Source organism: Chaetodon trifascialis, chromosome 1 (genome assembly GCF_039877785.1).
Source record: "Chaetodon trifascialis isolate fChaTrf1 chromosome 1, fChaTrf1.hap1, whole genome shotgun sequence".
In the NCBI taxonomy this organism is placed as follows: Eukaryota; Metazoa; Chordata; class Actinopteri; order Chaetodontiformes; family Chaetodontidae; genus Chaetodon; species Chaetodon trifascialis.
This window is the reverse complement of record NC_092056.1, coordinates 3703323-3719428: the sequence shown is the minus strand read 5'-3', so window position 1 is coordinate 3719428 and position 16106 is coordinate 3703323. Positions and strand designations below refer to the sequence as shown.

The following is a 16106-nucleotide window of genomic DNA, read 5'->3' as shown; positions in this document are numbered from 1 at the left end:
CAGTAATAATACGTTTGTGTTATTGCGCATGTGCGCATTAGGTGTGCGCGACCTGTGCGTGCGTGTAAGAGCTTCGCCGTACCTGCAGAAGCTCGACAGGCGTTCCCTGAGAAAATGTTTTTTAAAGTAGGCTGCACAATAATGGATGATTGACAGCCGTTTCCTCCTCTTAGGCAACACAATGAAGCTTCACGTGCATGATCAAACACACTGCTCAGCGGGCCGAGATGAGTTCAACGTCACGGAGTTGCGAAACCGTGCGTCATCTTCGCCGGCTGACGAGGTGGTTCAAGAGTTCAAAGAGGCAGTGAGTCATGTGATCATCTGAAAACTGATTGCATAATTTGAAGGGAAGTAATTGGATGATTTGACTGAATGATGAGCCTAACAGTGTGATAGGCTGAACTGATTCGCTGGTGAAAGTTTTCAAGTCTTCACCAGGATTCATAAAACAGCTGCTTCCCTCGAGGCTTCAGCGTCACTGGATTCGCTCTTGTGCTTTCCTCTGCATACATTCACTCTGCAGGACAAAATCTGCCTTTGCATCTGAAGTAACTTCACCTCAGTTACCCATTAACTCCATTTCCCAGAATACCTTTTACCTGCTGACTACCAGCTGCTGCTTCTTCACATTATGGAAGTGTTTAAGGCTGGATTTCACTTTTAAAGGAGCCATTTTCAGCATTACACTGCGTCTGCCTCACTGCCGGTTTGTTCCTCTGAATCAAACGTTTCTATGGCCCTAAGGATTTAGGTGACTCCAGCGGAGCGGCCTCGTCTGAGCGGGAGTCTGCCTGCTGGTGGGAAAAGCGCGGCTGGGTACTTTTCCCAATAAACAAGCTTAGGAAAAAACAAAGCCGCACCAAAGCTGATTACAGATTTCTAAGGGGATCGAGCGCTTTTCTGAGAGGAGCGGTTGTAATCCGTCCTAATGTTCTCTAAACAAACGGAATAATAATTCTTTTGGCACGGGGATGTGGAATAAGGTAGGAGAGGCTCCGGAGTCATAGAGAGAAGGAGGCATGCAGGTCTTGGAAATGGATTAGAGCTCGTTACAGATTTAGCTGAATATCTGAAGAAAACTCACACAGAGTCACCGAACGTTCAACGCACTCGTGTCCTCTCACCTTCCTCGAAGCCGTCCCTGAAGGAGCCCGACCTGCTCATGGTGCGAGTCTTCTCGTCAAGCGACATGCACGAGTTCCTCAGCCGGCTGTCGCCACAAGGGTCAAAGGAGACGTCCTGATTGGTCAGGCTGTTGTTGCGCAGACTGGCGAGGTTGATCTGAGCCGCTGAGGTCGGACTGGATGCTGTGAACAAGATACATGAAATGGTATTAGTCAAGAAAGGATTTTCCTTTAAATTTTAATTTTTATTTATAATTTACTTTCTAAAATGTTAAGAATCTGTGAAAAATGGCCAAATCAACACCTTCAAATTACTTCAAAATCCAAAGATATTCAGTTTACAATGATAGAAGACAGAGAAAAGCAGCAAATGCTCACACGCGAGAGGCTGAAATCAGAGATTTTTCTGGCGTTTTTGCAAAATCAATATATATGATAACTGATCAATTTTCTGCCCATCCACTGATAACACATAGCGCAATTATATGATTAAAGCCATACGCATCAAACAGAGTCTAATTTAAGTTAAACGTACTGTAGGATAAAACTACCACTGTTTTTAAGAACAACATTGTGTTTAACTGGATGAGTTTCACAGACTTGAGTTCGTCTAAGCAGACAGGACAGCTGAATTGCTTAATGAGTAATGTTAAATACAGGTTTTGGTGTGTGTGTGTGTGTGTGTGTGTGTGTGTGTGTGTGTGTGTGTGTGTGTGTGTGTGTGTGTGTGTGTGTGTGGTGTACCGAGCTGTCCAAAGTTGAAGCGAGTGCCGGAGGGGGAGGTGAGGCTGGAGCCGGGGGAGAACGGTGAGTTACTGGCTGAGTCCTGCAGCCCGCTGGTGGAGTGGGAGCGCAGCCAATCACGGGCCTCCTCGTGGCCTCGCAGCTGTGGCGATGGACCATACCTACAGGAAGTCGAAGGAGAGGGTTAAAGCGGAAGTGAGGACACGCTGTGGATTGTGTGTTTTTACTGGACGAGGTGATCTGGAATCAGATTTTTCGGACTTTTGGATTTTTTTTCTCAGATTAGCAGTCGGGATCTCACATTGGATGAATCAGACACTGAAACGGGAATTACAGCAGCGTGAACATAGACTGATTCTCAGCTGTGAGCAACAGAAACTGGTGAAAACAAAGCAGCAAAACAAGCCAAAGAAAATTTGAGCCCCCCCAAATCAAGGCTGCAACAGCAGGACACGGTGAAGCTCTGCACGACGACACGGTGACATGCCTCTTCACGGAAGCACAACACAGCGACACATGTGCCAAGTGCCAAACGGAAAACTTCAAAAGCATTTAGAAAAGCGTGAGCACAAGCCTCGAAGAGTGAATGTAGACGCAGAAAAATAAAAAAAGGAAGACAGAAGACAATTTGGTGAACCAGTGTGCAAAAAGCGCAACATGTCCGGCAGGAAGTGAAGTCAGTACCTGAGTCCTTTCTTTGGCAGAGTGTTTCTACCACAGTGTGGCCCGCTGTGGGAGAGAAACACTTCAGAGGAGGAAAGCAAAGGAAGCAAGGAGGCAAGGAAACATGTGGCTGCATCTCTCAAAGACTACCTAATACTACTTTTAACCTGCTGAGACATTTTCCTAACGCATACACTGCAAAATCTCTCTCTTGCCAGGTCGTTTTTGACTTTTGCTCATCCCGAAAACTGAAACCTCTCTCAAAGATTTTTTTGTGAGAAAGCAGACTAAGACAATGTAATAACAACAGAATAAGGAAAAATGACACTTGATAGTAGAACATTCTTAAAGCAGCCACATTTGGCTCATTGTAATGGCTGATTATTTCCATTACTTCTCTGAAAAGCAGACTTCAGGGCTCAGAAATAGTAGATTTTTTGCAGTGTAAAATCAGTAACAAACATCATATGCTGCTGCTATTGGGAAAATCTGCACATATACACTCTACCACAAGGTGGCAGTATGTAAACAGTCATAACAGACGAGGGCGGACCACTAAACAAAAACACTGAAGCTGCCAACATCCACACAGACGACCTCACTCTCTCAGAAACGTTCATTCATAGCTGGAGGTCCTAAAAATAACCACAAGCTACCACACAGAGCGACACGCTTCCACACGGAAACCAGGAAATACACCGAGCTTCCACACAGAGCTTCTCTCTGCGGCGCTCCTGACGCTCCCTGTGTGGCAGCAGGCGGTGGTTTAGGAACCTCCACAGCCGTCTCACCAGAGGCCTAACACTGCGCACAGGTGCATTTACCTGTCCTGCTTCCGAGGTAGCGTGTTTCGGCTGAATATTGGGCTAGCGGAGGGGGAGGAGAGGGGACTGATGGAAGACAGGAAGGAAAACGCACAACAGACACAGAGAAAGAAAGTTTTAGAGAATAAAGTGGACGAGGAAATGGTTCAGAACAGAAGTCAACTGAGACTCTTCAGCAGTGAAGTTAATGAGGAAACTCGGCGAGGAGGGTGATGTCATAGCTCCAAAGCTTTGACACCAGATGCTATTAAGTTTCCTCTCAGACATTCCTGTCACATTACACAGTCAACCTGTCAGGGAGGAATCCGCTACGATAACCACAATTACTGCATAATCGACCGAGGACGCCACGGGACTGTTCCTCTGCTCCAACGCAGACAGAACGGCAAACGAGAAGAGACACCTCATCGGGGACGGACGCTTCGAGCATCGCCTCCATTCTGGATTCTTTAAGAGGAATTAATGTCAGAACCGGGCAGGGTTTTAACCCGGTCAGCGACGGAGGAAATACTTAGATCCCTGAGTTGAGTGAAAAGTTAAAATCATGCACTCAAAAATGACATTTTGTGAGCAAAATGCATTGAAGTGTGAAGCGTTCATTATGCAGAATGAGGCCTTTCAAAGCGTATACATTAAACATGCACTCTGCGGCTGGATTATCATGACAGATGCATTGAAGTGTAAGCAGCAGTCGTGTTTTCGGTGGTTTAAGTGAAGCTAATTTATCTAATGCTATAAACTTTTAGGTCACAATCTGTAACAAGGATTTCTACTCTGTGAACTGATCATGTGTTTCATATGATCCTTGTAACGTATAAGGTGCTGCTGACTAAGCAATATTTGCTTCTGAAATGTAATGAATTATAAGCATTAAAGAAACAGTGTGAGTTCTGAAAGGAGGAAAAGAACCTGAAATAAAAATTTAAATTTTAAAATAGGAATTAAATGCACCATAGTTCAGTTCAACACACTGATGGCTTTGCTGCTGCAGCCTTACTTGGTCTGGTATGACCAGCTGATACGGTGGCTAACGTTAGCAAACCTTGCAGAGATCGTGGCCACAGCGGCTGCAGCGTACACGAAATACTCAAGGAAAGTACTACTACACAGTACAGTCTGTTAAAAAATTCATGCAACTTATGTTCAGTCACATTAACTCATTAATCACACTACAACGACGACCTCATATAGCACTGATGAAGACAAGAATCTGATATCGAGCAAACAAGATTTTTAAAAACGGACACCCATAAATTCCCCACTCTTGTGAGTCCTCACCTCTCAGACATGCCCGTCTTGACGCTGCCAGCGCGGCCCAGGGCGGACAGGGTGTCCTCCCTGTGGGTCCCGTGGCCCCCGCTGCCCAGGCTCATGTCGATGGACTCGCTGCTGGTGTGCATGCTGCTGACGGAGGGGTACCCCACGCTGCCCGCCCCGCCGTGCCCGCCCAGCGTGCTCTCCCGGCTCTGGGCGGAGGAGCTGCTGAAGGTGGTGCCCCACGTTAGGCTGTTGGAGGGGCCGGTGGAGGAGTAGACCGAGCCCGGACTGGAGGCCTGTGGAGGGGGGGGCAGACATGAATCCCAAAAAGTCTCTTAAATGTGAGAAACTGAAGCTTTTCTGTGTTTTATATCACTATAGACTGGATACCTTTTTTGGGGTTAGGTTCGCCACTGTTTTCTGACTTCTGAAGATATATTCTGAATATAATCAATCAAAAAACCAATAATGAAAACAATCGTACGTATTGTGACGTATGTCCCACTTTTATTTGACAACTCTTTAAACTTGTGAACCGGTGCAGCGTGCTTGTAAAGACATGACAGCTGCTTAAAAACAAAGCCTGATGTGTCACTTCATGATTAAGAATGGTCTGTTAAAATCGGATGAATCATGTGAGAACTTGACGCAGAGTTTGTGTCTGAGCATGCTCACACATTTCTGCTCTGCTACAATATGTAGCCTGCAGTTAGTCAAACAAGCGCCTACAGTCCGCCGCTCGTCTGCACGTCCACCCAACACTCATTAGTCGTTCGAGGAATTCGTCAGGTTTGCGGTATTAGTCAGGTGAGAACAAAATCATCTCTGTGCCGCTGCCAACGTCTTGTCGTTAGCTCACAGACACCTTCTTCTTTAACACATACACACTTAATCATCCGTCTAACAAGACTCTACAGCAGGGGCTCTCAAAGTGTGGTCCGTGGGCCGGTGGCGGTCTGTGCGGTCCCCTAAGGTAACATGAATGCACGTGTCATTTGAATGCTTTATTCTTTACAATAACCTACACTTGGCACCTTGAAGCGTTGCAGGAATTGTGCTCAGTCAGCAGTGTTTTTGCTTTAATTCAGCTCGACAGTTCAACGTGGAAGTGATGGCAGAGAACAAAAGGAGGTTTTCAAGAGAAACGCATCGACTCTTGACTGCACCAGCTGATGTTTACCATGGACTGAACACAAAGCACGGCTGCAGCTGATAAGAACGTCATTCATCCGGCTGATATTACTGCAGATAAGCCCAAGTATTAGACGATGATGGCACTTGAAAAATTAAATCTGCAAGGGGTTTTTGGCCACTTGAGGACAGAAGAAACAAGTGAATGCACTACTGGGACACCACCACCTTTGAAGTTCATATGGTGACCTTATTAACAAAGAGTTGGTTATTACATATCCAGCAGTTATGGAGCAACATGTGGAGTCTTTTGGCCACCTGATGAATGTAAGCCCAGTCTTCACTCTCTGTTGTTCACCAGGTCTCTACATCTCCTGAGGGAAACATCCAGCTCTTTAGCTGCTTACTGCTCCACTGTGTCCCACAGCTAGTCACTGACTGTTTCTCTGCTGCTTGGTGCACAACGGGTTTTTAGAGCTTTTTGGCAGAAAACAGCAGCCCGCTGCAGCCAAAGACAACACTGAGATTAGTGTGAGTGGACCAAAACAATAACGCCGAGCGCCCGACAGCTAAACAATGAACTGAAACGCTCTATAAAGCTCCATCAAGCTGAGAGCGGCTGCAGATTCAGGTGGTTATCCTCACTACAACTCCTTTCACACTGTCTTCACATCATATTAAACATATTGATTACAGCTGCTTTAAAGAGTCACTGCAGTTATTACAATTCTTTCCGAGGAGGCGACGTTTCGTGGCAGTCCCTCCAACAGCAGCTGAGATACCCGCTAACAGGCTGACATTAGCATGGCTAAAAATAACACAAAAGCAACTCAAAACTAAACTAAAGGAAAAAAATCTTGTCATGGTAAGTAATGGGCGGTGTGGGTGGTGGGCAGTTGGAGAATGTGTACGGCTAAAAACAGCAGCATAACTAATGAATAAGTGGCTGCTCCCGTGACGCAGCTCCAACAATAAACCAGAGCAGCGACTCTAAAGCAAAGACTGTGAAGCCAAAGAAGAAACGAAGACACTTTTCTACGTTTAGAAGGTCTTCCTCACCTGCTCGCTGCCCAGCGTTCCCATCCCCGATCCGTGCACTCTGCCTCCAAACAGGGGGCTGCTGGTCTCGCTGTCCACGCCTCCCAGCCCTCCGTCGGGGGACTCCAGCACCGTGGCCACATGGTTCATGGTGGCGTGGGGGTTGGAGATAACGGTGGAGTTCTTCATGTTTTCAGCTGTAGTGACGGGGGCCTGTTTGCTGGGCTTCCCACCGAACAGCCTGCGGAAAATCAGGGAAGGGGAGGAAGGCTGAGAACTGGGCTGAAGTACAAACAGCACTAACGGAAGAGCAGGAGTAAAGCGAAGGATGTCATTTTTCAGGAGGAGGATTTCCTCGAGATATGTAAATCAAAACCTGATGCTGGTGCAGCTACAAAATGTCAAAGGGTTCAAAATCATTAGATTCATCCTCCAGGGACTGTGAACATTAACAGCTGGTTCAACAGCAAGTTTGATAAATATTCTGGATGAGCGTTGTGTGGAGGAGCAGGCTGACTCTTCACTCTGTATGAAAGGAAAACAGTAGAAGAAGAAGGCCTGCAGCCAGGAAAGGTACAGTCAGTCTGAGTCAAGGCCAACACACACACACACACGCACACAAGCACACGCAGGCAGACACACAACTCTCTCCTGGTTCTCTGCTAATCCTGGGTTAGAGTTAAATGGCAGGCTGTGATGACTGGAGCCGCGGTGGGCGATAATGGCAGCACACAGCCTCTTTGAAGAGTTATCACTCCCTCACATTAATGAGGGCAGAGCACTGAGGTAAGACTCGGCTCCCATTACCCCGCACCACACCCTGCCCCTCCACCCTGCCCCCTGCGCCGCCAAGGCTGAGGCTTGGCAGCTGATCAGCCCAGCTCAAGGCCTGCCTTTCACAATGGCCTGATTTAACCTCACTAAGCTTCTGTGTGTGTGTGTGTGTGTGTGTGTGTGTGTGTGTGTGTGTGTGTGTGTGTGTGTGTGTGTGTGTGTCTGAAACAAGCCCACACGTGTGATCATTACTCACCACTGTTTATCATTTACTGTGACTACATGATTACTGTCTTTTAAAATGCTCTACTGTGTGTGTGTGTGTGTGTGTGTGTGTGTGTGTGTGTGTGTGTGTGTGTGTGTGTGTGTGTGTGTGTGTGTGTGTGTGTGTGTATTGTATGTGGGTAAATTCAAGCCCATACAAGAGGACCCAGCTTAGTGTGGCTCATCAGGTAGCCGTCATTATGTCTGCAGAACTACTGACAATACAAATTACGTTCACTAAGAGCGTCTGTGTGTGTGTGTGTGTGTGTGTGTGTGTGTGTGTGTGTGTGTGTGTGTGTGTGTGTGTGTGTGTGTGTGTGTGCGCACGCGCGCTCACCTGCGGAGTGTAGGTGAGGAAACCTGCTGTCTTCCTGTCAGAGGAACAGTCGCCGCTCCTCCGCTCTGCATCACCACTCCGCTCCTCAGGTTGTCGATCTCAGAGACGCCTTTCTCCCGATCCGTCTGATTGGCCAGCGGGCCTCCCGAGCCGTTGGCCTTGGCGACGCTCATCGAGTTCTTCCCGTGAGACGTGACGGACAGCACGGCGGCCTCGATGCTGCTGGTGGAGGAGCGGTTTCCGTTGCGGGACGCTGCCCCCGAGCGGCTGGGCCGCGGCAGGCTGCGGTACTGCAGCGTGGAGCGGGCGCTCATGGGGAGGAAGCCGTCATCGTGGTGACTCAGCGCTGAGCCGCCATCCTGACCCCCAGCCTTCAAGCCTCCCGCCAGTGAGCGTGCCCCGGACTTGGGCATCTTCCCCAGGGTGGCTGAGCCGCTTGTGATGGTGGCGCCGCTGGCAGTGACCATGGTTACCATCCCCGGGCCCTGCTTCTTGAAGCCGAAGGTGCTGGTCGGGGTGCGCGAGGTGAGCGTGTGTGTCTGGGAGTGGGGGTCTGAAACGGTGTGTGTGAGGGCGTTTGTGGTCGCTGTGCGGACGGCGGGGATCGACGGCTTCTTCGCCTCGTCGCCGCTGCTGCGTCCCGCATCTGAGGGCGAGCGGTGGAGGCCGTTAGCACGCGGAGAGAGACGACCCTTTTCTGACACCTTGACATCATCTGTTTTACCTGGAGGGCACAGAAAGAGGCATCAGCGGCATGCGTGGGCCACAGAGGACAACAGCTGGAGGTGAGGCGAGGAGGACGCATCTCTAAACTGTCTCAATAAGGCTAAAGGTGAAACTGACACGCACCCGATTCACTTCAGACTGTTCTCTTTCACACCTCACAGCAATGTCGTGATCAGGCAGCGTCCTTAAATGATTTCTGCCTCTGAATCATAAACACACCCTTCATCATTTAGTGTTTTGATCGTTTCCCTTTATCAAATAATATGCTAACTTCTTGACAATGCTGCCTTTGTGGAGCCGAGTGTTGCAGGTTGGGAAATGTGAACACACAAAGAGCAAACTATTCAAAAAAGCATTTACATAAGTATCTCCAGCATCTGTGCAGCGCAGAATAACACATAAAGTAAGTGGAAGTTTCTGCCAGGCAACGCGACAGATGAGCAGAATATAACCATGAGTTCGGATCAAGAACGATACTTGAAGTATATTTAAATCTAATTATTTCTTAATGCATCATTTATCTATTTATTTTATTGCTGCTGGACGTCTGTGTTACCTGAACTGTGTGTTTTGAGGCCAGCGGAGCCCGTGGAGCTGGTGCTGCTGGTGCTTTTAGTCCGGGGGGACGTCACGCCAACCTGAGCGGTCATGCCTCTCCTCCAGGAGCCAGTGTGGGACACGGAGGGGGTCTTCCTCCCCGAGCCGCCCTTGTCCGACTCATCAGACATGTCGGAGGGATTCCGGCGACTCCACTTGGAGCCCGGCTCCATCCTGACCCCGCCGTCTGACCCGCCGTCTGGCCTCTTCACCTCGTCTCCTGACCAGGCCTGGTGCACCGCTGTGGAGGCCGAGTGCTTCTCTGCATCCGTCACAGGCTGGGAACACACACACACACACACACACACACACACACACACACACACACACACACACACACACACACACACACACAGTATGTCAGATTTATTACTGCTGAAGAAAGCGTCTTGTTGCCAAGTGCTTCTAAAGAGCACTCCCTTTTATGACCGCAGCCGTGGTGCTGTGTGATCGTGCTGGCGTCTGCAGCATCACCTGAGCGTTTGTCAGGTCTGAGCGCAAAGAGCTCTGCTCCTTATTTCAAAGAAGCAGCTTGGCTTCGCAGGGCAGCTTGACTTTATACTAAAGTCAAGTCTCGAGTCTGTCAGGACCAGTTTTATAAGTCACGTAAGTCGTCTTAAGCAAAAGTCAAGAACATGCACGTTTTTCGGGTCTCTGAATGGAAGACTGATATCTTCCCTCCAAAGCTGTGTTGTTAGCGCTTTTTAGCTGCTTTTCAAGGCAACAGGACCAATAAATATTCAAGTAGCTCGCCTGGTCTTGTTTGTTTTTCACTTGATTAAAATGTGAGACTTAAATATTTGCATTTACAGTCTTGAGGGAGCCACATCTCAGTCAGCCCTCGCAGCAGAAAAGTCCACTTGAGTCCATGTCTCAAATCCTAAGTCTCCTCTGGTGACTGGTTTACAGCAAGAAGGGTAAAAATAGCTCCTGCTGCTGATCAGCCTGAACTTTGGCTTCTTTCAAAGCCTACAACACACTGAAGGAGCTCAGCGCTGCCCTTCTTTTAACTTTTCTGTGGACTTTTTATTTTAAATAGATATGACTTTGCAAGTTCACCACAGTCAATTACAGCTGTTTTGGGGGATGTTGGCTGCTTCTGAGCCGATTCTGCAGCTGCTCAGTGCTAAAAAAAAAACAAACACAGTCAGCCGATCTTTGCTATCGCCGGAGGACAGATGAGGCAGACGTTATCAACCTGCACTGTGTCGGCAGCTGTACTGAGAGAAAGGCTCCTTTGTTTTTCTTCAGCACCTCGACCTCTGCAGCCGTAACAGACACACATCACATGTGACCAGCTCCGCTTCGGCCACAATGCGTGCGTGCGTGACCCACATGTGAGTCAGCTGACGATATTATCGTCTCACAGATCACTTTCCTGAACCGCAGTGGCTCTTAATCAGTGTTTAATGGTTTGAGGCCAGTGTCAACATCAGCTTTAGCTCTGCCAGCTCGCAGCTGTGCAGCCTCGACGTGGTCTCACATTCTTCTCTGAACGCAGAGGAGCGCTGGGACGGGCTGGTTTCTTTCACACATTTTGCAATGCTGAATGAAATCAGGCTTCTTTACATCCGCGGCCTTCACATGGACCTCATGTGGTCATATTTTTGACACATGCAATCGTATCCTGACAACGCCAGGCGACTGGATACCAAAAATGGGTGTTATTTTAAACAAAACTGGTGAATAGAGGTTTCAAAGCCATCATTGTACATCACAACTCCATCAGCAAACTTCCTAAAAGTTGCTGATGTCAGATAATATCCCTTCTCCTTGTAAAACATGCCCTGAATGAAGCCACTCCTGTTAGAGAGGCAACAAGTGTGAGTGATTATTCGCTGGAGGAAACCTGCAGTCGGTCATGTTTACACCACATATTCAGCCGAACTGAAATCTCCAACTGTCTGCAGACAGCGGACAGGGGAACCAGGATGACTGGAGTTTGATGGAATTTCATCAAATCTGAATCCAAACCCTTTAAATGAATCTATTCAGGCTCAGCTTTCAACCTTTTTAAGTCATTTAAGAGCTAAAACTCACACGCTGTGTCCAGATAAATAAACATGAAGGTTTCGTACATCGCGCTTTTCTAATAAAGATTTGATGAGATTTATTTGACTCTGAGCTTAATGAATCCAGATATTTCACTGTGCGTGCGTGTGTGTGTGTGTGTGTGTGTGTGTGTGTGTGTGTGTGTGTGTGTGTGTGTGTGTGTGTGTGTGTGTGCGCGCGCGTGCGCGGTGTCTTACCTGTGTGCTGAGGCCCTTGCGCTGTGCAGCAGGCGTGTTGGCGTAGGAGGAGATGGAGGAGCTGGTGTTGATGTCATCTGTGTCGATGTTGTCGCTGATGCCACTGCTCACAGAGCTGCTGTCATCCCAGCTGGACACACACACACACACACACACACACACACACACACACACACACACACACACACACACACACAGGACAGAGACTCACTTTAATACTCTTCAAACAGTAAATCTTCCAGAGCGGGGAGGATGGGGGAGTCCACTTGGCTCTCGCTCATCGGCGGCTCTTTGGGAACATGTTTTATTCGTCTTTAAGACACTGAATCGACTGAGCTGACAGCTCGCAGAGCCTGACGACACAGCAGTGAGGCGTGAGGCTTCTTATACCAACAGCACGACATTAAAGGACTAATCTGTTCACTTCGTTTTGCAAGGACAGCAAGTAGGAGCTGTGTGCACAGTCGTGTTTCTGACAAACGTATGAAAACAAAAGAGAAACTTGCAGAGTTAAGCAGAAATACAAAGATTAATAAAAAGATGGATCCGCTGACTCTGACCGCCTGGTGAGCCTCTTCCTTTATTCTCCGTCGAAAGCGGCTTCGGCGTGGGTACGCACACACTTCCACACAAACAGGCTGAATGGGGCTGTCTATCATACGAACAAAGGCTTGTTGGAGGGGTGACATCATGGGGTGTTTGTGTGTGTGTGCGTGTGTGTGTGTGTGTGTGTGTGTGTGTGTGTGTGTGTTGTTCAAACAGACCCATCTGAACAGAACAAACAGGCTGGGAGTTAATGTGGGATATTTGTAAATATGTGTGTGTGTGTGTGTGTGTGTGTGTGTGTGTGTGTGTGTGTGTGTGTCTGCTGGGAGTCTGAGGGGGACAGGAAGCTCAGCCAGTTGGCAAACATCACTCTGAAAGAACCAGAGGGTGGCTGATGGTGGCAGCCAGTGCAGGGCTGGATGCACCAATGGACACGCGTGCACGTACGCACACACTCACGTGCACGCGCGCACACACAGAGCTGGTGTTGTCCGTCCGTTCAGTTCAGACTAATGATAGATAAAAACCTGTCAAGACAGTCTTTAGTGTGACACCAACGAAACACAAACATACAAATAATGACTAATCACGCACACACACACGCGCGCACACACACACACACACACACACACACACACACACACACACACACACACGCACACGCACACACACACTGCTTTAAGGAGTCTTCTTCTCTCCTTAGCTGACCATTTCTCTTCCTTTCTCATCACATCAACCAAGTCTGCAGTGACTGATTACTGTCATCACTGATGAAGCTGTTGATCGGTTTTTACCAATAAACCGATCAACTGTTGGCTCTATAAAACACTGATGATCAAGTACTCAGAGCCCAAGACGATGCCAACCAATTGTTGAAGACAGCTGTGCTGCCAGCAGCCCAAAACAAAAGATACTCAGTAAAATACAACAAGAAAGCAACTAATTGTCTCATTTAAATGTTTGACTTCTCTGCGTGATTAAAGATCGATTATCAGAATTTTTATGGATTCATTTTCAACAAATCAACTAGTTATCACCACTAGAATCACCTCATCAATGGGTCTGCATGATGGCTGAACCTTGTCATTGCTCGTGCCAAGATGATATCTGGTTTATCTGATACTGATCTTCTGTTTTAACTTTACAAAATGAACCAAAACTTCTCAAAAGATCAATATTTCAGCATCCAACAGCAGCTCTGGATATCTGACAGCTGCTGACGCTGATGACACTGACATGTTTTATTCTGTGCTAAAAAGGCTAAAATTCACTATCCGGGGCTGCACATCAGCTCCCATTCATCATTCGCCGCATTTTCAGGCGAGCGAGATCAACGCGGCGCTGCTCGGTGGCCAACTTGGACGTCCTGAATGTTTCCCACCACCAACATGAACACAGCATCATAATTATGGCTTTAAAAAAACTAAACAAAAACAAAGAATGCTCAGTGGCTCCAATCCCAGATTCAGACTACCACCAAAATCTAATCAGCCGGGCTCTGGCGGATTTGGAGCCAAATGCATCTGCTGCTTTGTGAGCAACCTTGCGAACAACCTGACAGACGGAGACGGAGGGAAAGCTTCCTTCTGGGTTAACCAGGCGCATAAATCAAACGGCCACAGAGCGGAGACGCAGAAAGCATCCGTGGAGCAGACCTGCTGAGGGGTGCTGGGACATTCAGGGCGCCCACAAACGTCTCCGCTCGTCCATACAGCCACAGGGAAAGTCCCCCCCAGGACACACACACATGCATGCACGCACACACAGACACACACACACACACGCACGCACACGCACACAGAAGGCAATAAAGAAATATGGACAGCCATGAAGAAACATACATGTGCAAACCCACCAAGATCTCAATGCTCCCTCAGTGTGGACAAAGAGAAGGACAAAAGTTCACTCACACACTTGCGCACACACACACACACACACGCACGCACATGATCTACCTGGTCAGGGTGCCCGGGTTGCTGTGGGAACCGGAGCGCTGCGGGAAAATGCCAAGCTGGACGGAGAGCTTCATGACTTCATGCCGCTGGGAGAGTTCACACAGCCAAAAACCTCTCCCTCTCTCTGCCTGCCCCCCTCTCTCTCTCTCTCTCACTGAGCTTTCCAGGGTCTCTCGCCCTCTCTCGCCCTGGCAGCGTTCCTAGATCGAGCTCCTTTGTCGCTCGCTGCACTGATGCTTCATCCCTCGGGCACCGTTCGTCTCTCTCTGGACTAACTGAGAGAGAAACTCGGGGGGAGAGGAGGGAAGGACCTGCCCTGCTGCTGGTAACATGAGCCTCCCCCGGGACAGTTAACCACTTCACTGCTGCAGCCACGCCACTAATAGAGCACGCTAAGAGACGCGCAAACACACCCCGAGCCCTAAATAAGCCACTTCAGCCTAACAAGAATCAAACGGCAACACAAGTCAAAGCCACATGATCACAGGCAAAGTCGCCGAAACTGAAGGACAATCCTCGCCCCGCTGCTGCTTTCCTCTGTCTTTCCCAGCTATGGTTTCTGTCTATGTGTGTCTGTGTGTACAAGACTGCAATTTCCCAGACAGATCCACCCTGACTAGCTGACAAGCCAGTGCTAATTAGAGATCAGGCCAAGCGGCGTGGCCCAGCCCACAGCCTCCCGCTGGCAAAGCAACCCGCCAGTTAACAACCGCCGAGCCCTTTACGGCCAATCGCAGGAGACGGGGACCTGAGCTGCGGGCTGCCCCCGGGAGGAAGTGGTGCCAAAAGACAGGCTGACAAGGCAGACAACTAATAGATCATCACACAGTCAATTCAGCCAAAGTCACACAAAAAACACACATATACCTCTGCCAGCATTGAGAAATGTGTGTAGTTTTCACATTTCTGGCTCCACCATAACACACTGGAGTGAACGGGACTTGTTTCTGGTGCTCACAGCGATGACAAACGGTTGGATTTTGAGCTTGTCGCTCACCAGGATGACATAAGGCTTCATTCTCTCGCTCTCCCTGAAGAGGCTACGAGGCCTGAAACCCGGTCAGAGAGGACAGCGGTGGAGAAGGAAGAGTGACCAAGACATTCCAGAGAGGACCCTCGTCTCTCGCCGGTCGCTTTAGAAAGCTTTCTGCTTTCCCAAAGGGGTCAGAGTTCAGAGGCCAAAGCTTCCTTAAAGAGAGGAGCAGAGTGGGGGAAGAAAGGCCGCCTTGTGGGTCAGCCAATAGGAGTGTCTGCAAGAGTCCTGAGAAAAAGGCCGCTGTTGTGTTTGTTTAACTTTTCTTGTGCGTGGCCCTCGGGACTGCGGTCAGCCGGCGAGTCGGTTGGAGCTGCAGCGCTGTAACCCCCCCCCCCCTCCTGAAAAAGCCGGTCCGGCTCTGGCACATGCACACAGGATCTGTGCCGCAGAAATACACACACAGACATGCGGCCACAACAGAGCCGTGAAGCAGAAGTAAGGGGATTTCCTGTGTTTGAGGAGCGACTACTGGTCCTCGCACCGCAGCTGGATCATATAACCCAGATCTCTGTCTCTGTCCACACAGACAGACAGACAGACAGGCCGGGGGAGGATTCTGAGCCCTCAGGGTTGTGGAGGGACACAGAAGACATCAAGGACAGATGAGGACATCAGGACAGAGGAGCTGGTGTTCATCCTGAACATATCAGAGACATGCAAAACTTGCTTATTCCTAGCAGGAAGTACGGTTTGAATAACGGCCGATGATAATACAATACGACCACTTAGCAACTTTCAGTGGAGTCAGGCCTTGATGATTAGGGACTGATATAGTTTGAGATTTCTGCGAAAACAAACACTGATGTTCAGCACTTTCACTGCGAACCATCCTGCCATA

The 16106-nt window shown here is 48.8% G+C and overlaps 1 protein-coding gene across 3 annotated transcripts in view; it reads right to left on the bottom strand.

Annotated features, from left to right (window-relative positions):
• nav2a (neuron navigator 2a) overlaps window positions 1-16106 on the bottom strand; it is a 198625-nt gene that overhangs the window by 16212 nt on the left and 166307 nt on the right. For 2 of the 3 annotated variants that reach the window (XM_070959065.1, XM_070959049.1), the window contains exons 12-20: window positions 11732-11861; window positions 9442-9760; window positions 8160-8883; window positions 6806-7025; window positions 4637-4911; window positions 3359-3424; window positions 2556-2600; window positions 1872-2032; window positions 1128-1310 (exon numbers count right to left, since the gene is read on the bottom strand). In XM_070959065.1, the coding sequence (XP_070815166.1) occupies window positions 1128-1310; window positions 1872-2032; window positions 2556-2600; window positions 3359-3424; window positions 4637-4911; window positions 6806-7025; window positions 8160-8883; window positions 9442-9760; window positions 11732-11861 (2123 nt within the window). The remainder of the gene's footprint in view (window positions 1-1127; window positions 1311-1871; window positions 2033-2555; window positions 2601-3358; window positions 3425-4636; window positions 4912-6805; window positions 7026-8159; window positions 8884-9441; window positions 9761-11731; window positions 11862-16106) is intronic. The other variant, XM_070959057.1, reaches the window with a different exon arrangement.